This window comes from Canis lupus, chromosome 11 (assembly GCF_048164855.1).
Source record: "Canis lupus baileyi chromosome 11, mCanLup2.hap1, whole genome shotgun sequence".
NCBI classification, from domain to species: Eukaryota; Metazoa; Chordata; class Mammalia; order Carnivora; family Canidae; genus Canis; species Canis lupus.
The window spans coordinates 29,901,388-29,913,626 of record NC_132848.1 but is presented as its reverse complement, the minus strand read 5'-3'; the positions used below and the strand labels follow the sequence as shown (position 1 = coordinate 29,913,626).

Genomic DNA, 12,239 nt, shown 5'->3' with positions numbered 1-12,239 from the left:
AGATGGAGGGAAGGGCTTTCTAGGGGCGAGGACCAGGACTGGCAAAGACAAGAGGGCAGGTGAGCATGTGGCCTCCCTGGACACCACCCCAGAGGCCTGGGCATTGCCTCTGGGCATTGCAGGGGTAGGAGGGGGCGGGGGGAGGGGGTTGCAGCTGGCTCTGCAGGGATCGGGCAGTGGGAGACCAGGCCCCCCAGGATAGCAAGGACTCCGCCACCATGGCAGCTAGTGTGGGTTTCTCCTGAGGGCACTGGGGAGACTGGTAAACAGTAGGGGTGTGGCCAGGTGAGGAAGGCCACGGTGTTGGGACTGATTCGGGGGTTCAGAGATGGGCAGTGAAGGGGCAGGTTGAAAGGAGCCAGGTGAGGGGCAGGAGCAATGTGGAGACATGGGTGACGGTGGGTCCTGTCAGCCAGAGGAAGCCACCGGAGCGGTCACTGGGCCAGGGGCTGTGTCCTAGGGACTTGCGGGGTCTTTCCCATCCAGCCTGGCAGGAGTCCTGTGAAGCTGCCAGGCCAAACCCACCCTTAGCTCCATTTCACAGACGAGGCCCTGAGCCCCCCACGGGAGGGACTTGCCCCACCACACAGCCAGTGGGGGCAGAGCCAGACCCACAAGGGGGTCTGCTGGCTCCACCAGGGCTCTTTCCACCTCCTCCTGGGATTCTTTTTTTTTTAAAGATTTTATTTATTTATTCATGAGAGACACAGAGAGAGACAGAGACACAGGCAGAGGGAGAAGCAGGCTCCCTGCAGGGAGCCGGATGTGAGACTCCATCCCCGGACTCGGGGATCACACCCTGGGCTGAAGGCTGACGCTCAACCACTGAGCCCCCCAGGCAACCCTCCTCCCGGGATTCGGAAGAGGGGTCCACAGAACTTTGGGGGCAGAGTTCTGAAGGCTGTCCGCTCTCAGCCTCACCCTCTACCCCCGCCCATGGGACTTTGGGCGGGGCTGACTCACCGCAGCCTGGCCCTTGGTGGGGCCATCTGGCCTTTCTCCTGCAGCAGGGCAGGTCGTCCCTTCCCTGGGAGACCCACGCCCCTATTCGAGCCTTGGGAGCTGAGGACCGCCCCCCACCCCCACCCCATCCCCACCCCCTTGGCAGCCAGCCCAGCCCTGCAATCTTTTCACCTGCTCTCATTTCAGAGCCAGCATCACCTGTGTCCCCTTCTATGACCTGGTCTCTGCTCGGAAGAAGAAGATTGCCAGCAAGCACTGAGCTTCCTGGAGGTGGTGGCCAGGGGCGGGGCCTCACGGGAAGCCTACCACCTGTGGTCCCGGGAGACACATGTCCCACCCCAGGGCACCCTTTCCTGGGTCACAGACATCACCCCCGTCCCCATTACTTTAAGCTAACAGGAGCGTGGCAGGGGCGGCAGGGTTCCAGAGGGTGGGTGGGAAACCCCGAGGGCTCAGAGGTGGCACTCGGATCCCCTGGCGCTGGGCACCCAGGCACCGCTAGGAAAGGCCCCCACTCCCTGCCCCGAGTCACTGCAGCAAGGAGCAAGGGAAACAGCCGAATAGGAACCAGCCCCAGCACCCAGCACCCTGTCCTGCATTTGGGCCTCAGTTTCCCCTTCTGTTAAACATCTCCTATACCTGAAATGCTGTGGGCCATTGAGGCAGGAGGGGCCACGGGGATCCCGAGTGCTTCCTGCCCTTGGCCGTGGTGATGCCTCTTCCTTCCGCTCAGGGGGTTCTCAGCCAGCCCCTCCCCTGTTTGCAGCAGGGGCTTAGCCGTCCCTGCCTGAGGGACACACACACAGCTCAGACCCATGGACGGAACCGCTGGCAGACGCCAGGAGCCCAGTGCCCGTGGTCTTGGTCGCAGCTGGTCTCCAACTTGATGTGTGCCTGCTGCCAGGTCACACTCTTCTGGTTCTTGGAAAACTGTGGGGTTGGGATAGAAATGTCCTGGTCCCTTCCGTGTCCCCCCTGCCCCCAGCAACGGCAGATCCCAGTGCTGCCCAAGCCGTCCCCTCCCTCCTCACGGGCCACTTCCTGTCGGTAAGCACAAGATTGTACTGGATCCACCCAAGAAGCTTCTGGCAGGAGGTGTTTGCGCTTGTGGACTGATCACCGGGAGGGGCTCGCACCCAAGGCTGCAGGGAAGCCAGGATCAGAGTGGGCTCCAGTCGCAAGGATGTCCATTTTGGAGGAAGAGCAAGTGGAACTCTTGAAGAAAGGGGAGCATCCCAGACACATGTTCATGCGGGGCTGGTGGTATGGCCAGGAAGCCCAGAAAAGAGAGCTTCATGAACTGTGGTTACCAGGAGGGCTGCCTGGAGGCAGCACCCATGCCACAGAGCGACATAGGAGCTTGTGGCAGAGTCTCAGCCGTAGCCTCCAGGCTGAGCGCTGACCAGGGGTCCTGTGGAGGTGAGGGGCTGCCCCAGCCGCGACCCGGCATCCTGAGACCCGCAGTAGGGCCGTTGAGAGTTGAGCTGACTTCCCAGCAGGCACTGCCTCCAGGGTGGCCCCAACCAGGAGGAGGACGCCTTGAACAGGCGCCTTCCCAGAAGCCCTTCTCCCCCCATCGCACAGGCCCTGGGGGAGTCCCTGCAGGGCGGTTCCCCAGCAGGAAAGCAGGATACGTGATTGCCTCTGCCCCAGCGCCAGCCCGTGGGCGAGCCAGAGCAAGGTGGATTCCCCAGGGCACGGGAGGCGAGCTCTCCTCCCCTCCACCCCCACTGACACGCACACATCTTTCATGGAGTCAGGGTAGAGTAGCTGTCTTTCAAGTGGTGAGATCCCCGTCACTGGAGGTGTGCGAGTGCCTGGTAAGGACATGGTGCTGAAGAGGGCCCGGGTTGGGCATCTGCAGGGGGCCTTGGAGGACTTTTGAGGACTTCCGCAGACCCCACATCAGCCTGGGGACTGAGGGCCACGTCTGCCACCGCCTCTGGCCCCTGAAAGGGCAGCCAGGGGCCACGGAAGGAGCACTGGGCTGAGGGTCATGGGCTCCAGAGTCCTCTCCCGCAGCTGGCATAGGCTGGCTGGGTGGCCTCAGCCTCCCCGTTCCCGCTCTGGTCCTCAGCTGCCTCCCCCATCATTGAGAGGGTGGAAGCAGTGATTTTCCAGGCATAGCACCTGTTCTCGGAATCACTCAGAAAAGAGAATAAAGCTCATGATTCATGTCACCAGAGGGGTCTCTCCTCTCTGTGACCATATCTCCCATCCTTGACCCCACCCCACTCATCCTCATTTCTTTCCCAGATGAAGGCTGGAAGGCCAGACAGGAAAGTGTGGGTCTTCGGAGGGCCCTGGGCCCTCATCCTCAGGGCTCCAGGGCTGTCACCCCAGACAGATGTCCCCAGAGGCTGCATTTGTGACAGAGGTCCCTTCAGGGCAGGGCCAGGGCCCAAGTGGCTCTGCCCAGGCCAGAGAAAGGCAGAAGAACTTCCCAACAGGCAGCTCCAGCCACAGGGAGAGTGAGCGGCTGCCTCGGGAGGGAGGTAACAAGCCTGCCTCTGCGAGGCCCCAAGTGCCGGCTGGCACCAGTGGTCACTGGCAGGGCTCTGAGCTTGAATTCAGTAACCTTCATTTATTTGTACTTCCCACAATTTTTATTAAGTAGGTAGAGTGTTCCAGGCGCTGCATGGGGGACAAGCCCACGTGTGGTTCACAATCTGAGGATCCTGAATTCCAGGATTCTAGGCCCCCCTCTGGACGTGCAGGGCGAGGAAGAGGGCCCCACACCCTAAGCCAGCGTCCCGCTAGGAATTCCACCGTTGAGCTGCTCCTTGAAGACCTGAAGCTGCCGAACTGATGGATTTCTCCGTGCATTCTCTCCTTTGGCCCACACACCTTCCATGCACCAGGCTCCATGCCCAGCACCAGGCATGCAAGGATGACGGAGATACGGCGGTGGCCCTCAGGGGGACACGGTGCTGGTGGGGGAGACAAGCGTGAAGGAGCAGGGATGGCCGAGACCAGCCCGTGCCGTTAGAGACGGGGGGCGCAGGGGCCAGAGAGGGTGGGCAGAGAAGCTTCTCCGAGGAGCTGTGCTGAGTGCTTGTTGGCAGCCAGGTTGGGGGAAGGACACACACCTGATCTTGCGGTGAGGTGAGCTCACCTGGTCACTGCCCGCACCTCCCCCCCACACACACTGACGGTGAACGTCCTCCTCTCTGGCCTGGACTGTCCCTGCTCCACCCCTGCTTCATGCCTGGCACACAGTAGGTGCACAATAATTTTTAGAATGAAACAACTGAAAAGGCTCCCTTGGGCCTCAGCCTCCGCGGGAGCAGGTGTGTAGGGGCAGGGGTACTGGGAGCAAGTTGGTGCTGCCCTGGGTGCGGGGAGTGGCCAAGGCAGGGCCCACATCCCAATCCGGGAAGGACCAAGGGCTCTGACTTGGGGCCAGGGGCCGCCTCGGCCCACCTCCCCCGAGGTCCGCCACTCCTCGCTCTGGGCAGCAGGGGGCTCCCACCACACGTGAATGAGAGGTTCCACCTTGTAGCCAAACCCGAGGCTGCCCTTGGCCGGAGGGGGGCTCCGCCCTGAGCAGAGCTGTGGGCCGAGCACCCTGGAAAGGGAAGCAGCTGGGATCTGCGGCTCCAGCAGCCCCCACGGGCGCAGGTGAGCACGGGCCTGCGTTCTCCCCTGGCACCGGCACCGTGGCGCCAGCTCAGCCCAGGGGTCAGATACCCTGGCTCTCTGCCACCTGGCTGTGGGACCCCCACGGGCAGCCTAGCCCCTCCGGATGCCATCTTCCTCCGTGAAGGGTTGGGCCGGGTGACTTCCATGGCACAAACCTCCAGTGAGGACCTCCCTGTGCAAGGGACTCTCAGACATGGGCACAGTGCAGCCCCTGCCCCTGCCCCTGCCCGGGGAGCGAGGGGGGGGCGGGGGGGGGGAAATTGAGACTGTTTGGGGAAGAGGGTGTGGGGGGGCGGGGTCGGATGAGAAGGTGCCAGGAAAGGCACTCACGGTGAAGAGCCACAGGGGGGCAGTAGTGAGAGCCACACAGAGGGCCTGGGTTCAAGGCTTAGCTCTGCCCTGTGTCTTAAGCAACCTTCCCAAGCCATCTGAGCCTCAGACTTCCCATCAGTAAAATGGGAATAATTCAATATGTTCAAAATACTTAGAACAGTGTTGGGTACCTACTCAGAGTTATGTTAAGTGCTATCATTATTACAAGGCAAACTGTTGCACGTGCTTTCATGGTACAAAACAGGCTGGGCCCATCGGAGGAGGAAAGATTCAGGGGGGCAGGAGAGTTAAAGATCTGGGAAGCCTTCTTGGAAGAGGTGTCCATGAAAGATGAGCTAAGCAGAGGGCCGGCTGAGCTGCAGGAATAAAGGTGTGATCCCCGAGTCTCTGAGACCCATGTGCCCCTTGTCATGAAGCTCTGACTGGGGATCCAGCAACCCGGCTGTGGAACAGAGGCCATCCCAGAACAAGGGAGGACAGGCTTGGCGCAGGATGCCCTGGGACGGAGTAGGAAAGAGCAAGGGGGCTCTGGGAAGCAAGGGGGCGGGCTGCCCCCTGCCTGGGGAGGGGGAGTGCCTCTCACCCAGTAACCCGGAGCTGGCACAGGGTCCCTGGGCCCGGATGCCAGCAGGCGGAAGATGGGGGGCGGGCAGCCAGGAGTCCAGCCGGCAGGTGTGAGAGACCTGGAGAAATTGATTTACTAGGGACAATGAAAGGAGCTAAATATGTTTGCCGGCTCAGCGATGACTCAGGCGTTCCCCAGGGGTCGGCAAAGTGTGAACATCAAAGAATCAGAGACAGGTCTCCTCCCACCCTGGCAGCCGGCTTTGAGCCCCTCCTTCCCCCGACCCACGAAAGCCCCCCCTCCCCTGTCCCCTGACCTGACAGGGCAGCAGAGACCCAGCCATCCCACCCAGCCTGCATGCCCCTCCCCAACCCTGCCAGACATCCCCCCAGGATGGCTAAAGAAGTAAGACACATCTAGGTCAAAGCCCTGGCCTTGCCCCAAATTGCTGAGTGATCTTGGACAAGTGGCTGACCCTCTCTGGACCCACATCCACCAGAGACGACCAGGCCCCACCAGCAGCCCTTCCTCCCCCCCCACCCCCCACCCCCGTCTGGCGGTATCGTTCCCACCCCACTCCACTCAGCTTCCTCTAGGCAGCTGTGAGCACAGCCTCCTCTTCCGAAAATCCAACTTCCCTCCAGGAGAAAAGCCAGATTCCACAGGGCCTCCCTGGGGGAGAATATGCTCTTCCGGTACCTGGTTCCAGGCCAGCACTGGGCTCCAGGACAAACACGATGCATCTATGGAGTCTGAGGCCAGAGGCAGGGAAGAAAGAAGAGGGAGGGACAAATGACCTTCTCAAGGGGCAAAGCACTGGGGCGGCAAGGGGGTGTGGGAAGGGAAGGGGAGGGTGTGTGGGGGGGGTGTGGGAAGGGGGCCTGAGAGGAGGAAGGGAAGGACACCTGCCAGACAGGGCCACTCCGGGAAATGCTCGGAGCCCCAGCACAGAGGCGTGGCCTGTTGGGGAGCCCCCCCAAAGCGCTCAGTGGGCACAGAGGAGAGATGTACCCAGAGGGCAGACCACTGGGCGCCTGGAGCCAGGGAAGGGCTCCCACAAGTGGCTGGAGGCTATTAATGGGAGGTCCCTCTGGCTGTTTACAGGGGACTAAGGAGGCACAGGGCAGCAGGGGGCTGGAGCAGAGGGGAAGGGACCCACAGAGGCTGGACAGGAGCAGCAGGGGTAGGGGTGGGGCGGAGAGAGCAAAGAAGCTTGACAGACTTCTGCACCCACGGGGCCAGGCAGGAGCTAAGGCCTCTGTCACTTTTGCCCTTGAAGGCAGTATTTATGAAGGTTTCCCTTTTTTATTTTTTAAAGATTTTATTTATTTATTCATAAGAGACACACAGAGAGAGTCAGAGACACAGGCAGAGGGAGAAGCAGGCTCCCTGGGGGGGCCCGATGTGGGACTCGATCCCAGGACCCCAGGATCATGACCTGAGCCAAAGGCAGATGCTCAACCAATGAGCCACCCAGGTGCCCTCGGAGGTCTCCCTTTATGTCCCGCTGTGAGTTCTTAGCTGACTCTCAAAACCAGCCTACCAAGACCCAGTGCTCCAGATTTGATTTGACCCCACCACCCCACCACCCTGCCACCCCGCCATCCCGAGCATCAATAGGTCATGGCCAGGGCCGCCAGTCATGGAGCATAACTACCTCCACAGCCACTGCCGACAGGGTGCCTCCCAACCTCCCAACACCCTCCAACGTGAGCACGGTCATCCACACTTTATAGATCCCCACTTCCTGGGGGCACGTAGCCCAGCCAGAAGGGCCCGAGCCGGCATGGAATCAAGGCTGCCTGACTTGAGACCTGTGTAGATGTAGAGCAGCCATGTCATCCAAAGTGGGACCCGTCTGAGAATACTAGAAGGCTGGTTAGAGGGGAGTAAACCAGGCTGCCCCAGGGACCCCGAGACATATGCTCACCCAAGAGACTGGTCAAATCCATGGGAGTTCAGCTGGGGACATCCAGGTGACCCAGTGGGCCAGAAGGGATGTGACCTATGACTGCTCAGTCCTAGAGAAGCAAAGGGCAGTGGTTCTATCCAGAACACACTGGGCCCCAGGCCTCTACCACCACTCAATGCCAGTGAACTCGTCCCCTTCATGAGTTTCCCCAAGTCCTGCCCCAGTGCTAGTGTGCGGGCCCACCACAAGGACAGTGAGCCAAGTCCACCACAGGCCCTCCACAGATTTTAGCTGCCACTCGTATCATTATCATTATCATTATCATTATCATTATTATTATTATTTGCCACTCATTTCCTTGCAAGGCCAAGAACAAGGGTACCCTTATAGGTGCCAGGACCTGTCCACACCATCCTTCTAAGACCAGCTGAAGCCCTCTTCCCACAGGAAGTCCTCCCTGACCACCCCCATCCCCTTTAAAGACTCCAGTGATACCAGAAAAACAGGTGTGCTAGCCCCAGGCCTCCAAAGGAGACCCAGTGCTGCTTTGGTCCTGACCTTAAGTGTTTACAGTTTTGGCTTTTGGCAGGCCGGTCTTGTGGTCTGGGCCTGCAAGTCTCCAAGGGAGGGTATAAGCTTTAGTTCTGCTGCTGGACTCCCAAGTCCCCAAGCCCTCTCCTTCTCCCTAGCTCTCGGCTTCTGCACAGGGACCTCCAGCCTCATCGGGATGCATCTGCTCAACTGCTTCCACTGGGCTGTTGAGGCCAGGAGGACCTGGGAACCGGCAGGGAGTTTGCAGACGCAAGTGAGGCTTAACTCCTTGACCTTCACAGTCCTTCTGATCCTTTGAAGCAAAAGCTTAATTCCCTTCCCTTTCTCCTCCAGATTTTCATTTAATGAATAAGAGCCCAGAGAGAACCTCCACTTTGACCCAAAGAAAGTATTTTTTGAATAAAATATCCCTTATTAAAAAAAAGAATAAAGCATGCTCATTATAGAAAATTGGATAATGCAATCATCAGGAAGAAAAAACTTAGCTCAAGAATTCCTCTACCTGCTTATTATGAAAACTTCAGATTATTTCCAGCACACCTGGAAGCTTTATGCGTTAGATCTGTGCCATGCTACATGACATACAAGTTTGTAACTCGTGGCTTCCTTAACACCATGAAATTTTTTTATTCCCCCACGGGTAGCAGTCAGGACAGGCTAGGTTATGCTGCGGTAACAAATAATTCCCACATTTCAGTGGCTTCACACACAAGAGTTTGTGTCTTGCTCACATGGTAGGCCCAGTGCGGGGCTCGATAGGGGTCTCTGCTTATCTGTCCCTCAGGACCCCAGGCTGAGGAGGTGCCATCCCAACACAGGCTGCCAGGAGCATTGTCTGGATATAACACATCGCATTGGCTCCACATTTCATTGGTCAAAGCAAGTCACATGGCCACCTAACTTCAAGGGGGAAGAGAAGGACCATCCTGCCACCTGCCCTTTGAGAAGAGAGAACAGAAATACTTGGACTGCAAAGCTGATGCCCGTTACATCCAGGATGGCCAAGGGTCCTCATTTCTAGGGGTCAGTGGGTTTCCTAGAATACAGGACTGTCAGAGCTAGAACTAAGAGCGTTCTGGGCAAACCAGAACCAGCCGTCTACCTTCACTGGGCCGCGTTGTGTATTCTTCACAAACTCACTTCTAAATGACAAAAGACTATCTAGCAGGTGAGTCAGTTTTTCTCCCCAATCCCCTATTGTTGGAGACTGACATTGTTTCCAGTTTTGCACATTTAGAAATACATAGTCTACAAGAGCATCATGAATAAAACCTTGTCCATACGGCTTCTCAGGAGTGCAATTACTGACCATTTTTTCGAGCTCAGAATACCTGCTATGTATTCATATTTCAAGAGCTGGGCCAGGGGAACTTGCCTTCTATAACATGAGCAAGCGCCCACTTCTGAACGCTCACCCAGAGCCCGGAGCAACGATTCTTGAATTTTAGCCTCAGAATCCCATGGCGGGCTTGGTAAAATGCAGAGAGCAGGGCCCCAGCCCCAGAGCCTGATTCAGTAGGTCTGAGGTGACGCCCGACCCCAGCATTTGTACCAAGTCCCCAAGGGAATACTGGTGCCTCTGATCTGGGACCACACTTTGAGAACCACAGGCCTGGCGGTTAAATGCCCCTGGCTTGGCAGTAGGTCAGGGGCTTCTGCCCAGATACCCTGCAGCTGGGTAACATTGGGCAAATCACATAATTACCCTCTCTTAGCCTCAGTTTCCTCCTCTGTGAATTGGGGTCATTGTGAGGATTTGCGGAGCTCTGAAAGGCTCGACGCAAGAGTTCAGTTGAAGATAGTCTGATTCAGCGGTGGATCAAATTCGTATTTTGAAATATTTGTTAATTTGAATTGAATCACATTATGAAAGTTTGCATATCTTTCATGTCTCTGAGCTGGAATGGAATTTTTTTTCCATGTGGTGGTGAAGCACCTGTGCTTCCTTTCCAGTGTGAATCGTCTGCTCCTGCCCTTTGCCTGGGTACTTGTGGGTTTCTCGGGCTCATTATAGAGCAAAGACAGCAGCACCATGGCCGCTCTTGTTTTCTACAACAATTTTTCCAAGGCTGCTGCATGCCTTTTACTGGGGTCATTTTTCTGGCTCACAGAGTGACCAAATCCATCTGACTTTCCCGGTTTTATTTCCTCCATCACTTTTAAGCCGAGATTGCTCTCCCTTCTCTGGAATGTGAAACATATAAAGAAATTGGATTTTGAATGATGGGATTTCGTGCACCTATGGTTGGCGGGGTGGGAGGAGGGGTCCTCTGGGCTCACCTCAAACCCTCTGGTCAAGGCACGAGGCATAGACAGGAAGTGGGGGCCTCTGCACTACCCACCACCCCTCACCCTTCACTCTGCCCCACACGTAGGCAGAGGGTCTGTCTCCCCATCTGCAGATGCCCCTTCCAGACAGGCGTGGGGAGCTCAGGGGGCACAGAGGCCCCTGGAAGTCCAAGCGGCCTATCCTCCAGCTGGAGACAGGAGGACCAAAGGTCTGAGAAGTGGCCACAGGTGTTAGCAGCCTCGGGTTCAGATTTCTCTGGTGTTTACCCTGTGGGCTTTGCCTCTGCGGGTCTCTATCTTCTCATCTAGAAAACGGGAGTGATAATGCCCACGTGGATGGAAAATGTTAAATAGATTAACAGCCACAGTGCGCTTAGCAGAGTGCTGGGTGCAAAGCGCATGCTGAATAAAAGGGACTTGTGGTTATGCCCCCATCCCTCTCCCACGGGGGAGGACGTGGGCCCCACAGCCTTTGCCTCCCTTTGGACTCAAGATAAAACCAGCACTGCAGCCCCCAGTCCCAAGCACCTCAAAGCCCAGACCCTCCAGCTGCAGCTCTGACCATCAGCCCTGCAGAAACAGGCCCAGGCTCCGGCGCCACCAACAGGCACGCTGCTCAGGCCTGATTTCCATAATAATCAGCCACAGATCTTCCTTTCAAAAGGCCTAGAGCCACCTCACCGCCTCCACTGCCACCCACCCGGGAAGCTCCAGCAGGCCGGTGCCCCTTTCCCAACCACCCCCGCCACCCCGGGGAGGGGGAGCCTCAGTTTTAAAAGCTTTCGAGAAACCAGTTGACACTGGTGGCAGCTGAGAGAAACCAGGGGTGTCATTCTCAGCGTTAAGGATGGAGGGAGGGGGATCCCTGGGTGGTGCAGCGGTTTGGCGCCTGCCTTTGGCCCAGGGCGCGATCCTGGAGACCCGGGATCGAGTCCCACGTCGGGCTCCCGGTGCATGGAGCCTGCTTCTCCCTCTGCCTGTGTCTCTGCCTCTCTCTCTCTCTCTCTCTCTCTCTCTGTGAGACTATCATAAATAAATAAAAATTTAAAAAAAAAAAAAAAGGATGGAGGGAGGGTGCACAGGGTGGTTGGCTGTGGATGCAGGAGGCACAGAGGCAGAGAGGCAGAGGCATGGATGGAATAGTGGAGACCAGGCTCAGAGATGAGGGGCAGAGGAGGGAAACTGAGGCCCAGAGAGGTTTCTGGTCTTCCCAGCCGATAAGTGCCTGGCCCTGGACCCTCTTCCAGAATGGCAGATCCAGAACTCATGGCCCACCCACCCTGCCTCCTCCCCAGGCCTGGCTGCCTGGGAGCAGGGTGCCCACGTGCGTCCCAGAGGACCGCACCCACGGGACAGACTGAGCAGAGCCCGCGGGAGGGAGGCTGACTCTGGAGCTGATCGGGCTGGAAGTCCATGGACTTGCAGATCGGGGTTGGAAACCCAGCTTTCCCACCTCCTATCCAGGGGTGGCCAAACTGCAGCCCACAGGCCAGCAACGGTCTTGATATAACCCGGAACTGAGCATGGTTTTTACATTTTCGAATATTAAAAAATATATATCAAAAGAAGACTAATATTTCCTGACACATGAAAATTATGTGAAATTCAAATCCCAGTGCTCATATGGTTTTATTAGAACACAGCTATACTCATTCATTTTTGGTACCGAATACAGCTGCCTTTTCTACCACAATGGCAGACTGGAGTCTGGTTGACAGAGAGGTATGGCCCCGAAAGCTGGAAATATTGCCTACCTAGCACTTCCCAGAAAAAATTCACCCGCCCCTAACCTATTGGGACAAGTGATGAAGTCTCGGAGGCTTGGTTTCCTCATCCGGACAAATGGGAATGATATTCAATGAGGATTAAATGAAAAGAGCAGCCAAGCTCCCTCTACTCCCCCATTGGAAATGCCTTTTATTTTCTCCTAGCCCTGCGCCTCCCTGCCTCCCCGACCCCGAATCACAGCAGGCTGGGGGAATG

At 57.3% G+C, this 12,239-nt stretch overlaps 1 protein-coding gene and 1 long non-coding RNA gene across 3 annotated transcripts in view; one reads left to right on the top strand and one right to left on the bottom strand.

Annotated features, from left to right (window-relative positions):
• CYTH4 (cytohesin 4) overlaps positions 1 to 3,143 on the top strand; it is a 30,708-nt gene extending 27,565 nt beyond the window's left edge. For both annotated transcript variants that reach the window (XM_072844074.1, XM_072844075.1), the window contains one exon: positions 1,150 to 3,143. In XM_072844074.1, the coding sequence (XP_072700175.1) occupies positions 1,150 to 1,222 (73 nt within the window). In that variant the 3' untranslated portion in view covers positions 1,223 to 3,143. The remainder of the gene's footprint in view (positions 1 to 1,149) is intronic.
• A 403-nt stretch (positions 3,144 to 3,546) lies between these two features.
• LOC140642886 (uncharacterized) lies at positions 3,547 to 6,399 on the bottom strand. Its single transcript, XR_012039276.1, has 2 exons — positions 6,203 to 6,399; positions 3,547 to 3,893 (listed from the first exon to the last, which is right to left on the bottom strand). It is a non-coding gene; the product is annotated as an uncharacterized lncRNA (long non-coding RNA).
• Positions 6,400 to 12,239: the final 5,840 nt, after the last annotated feature.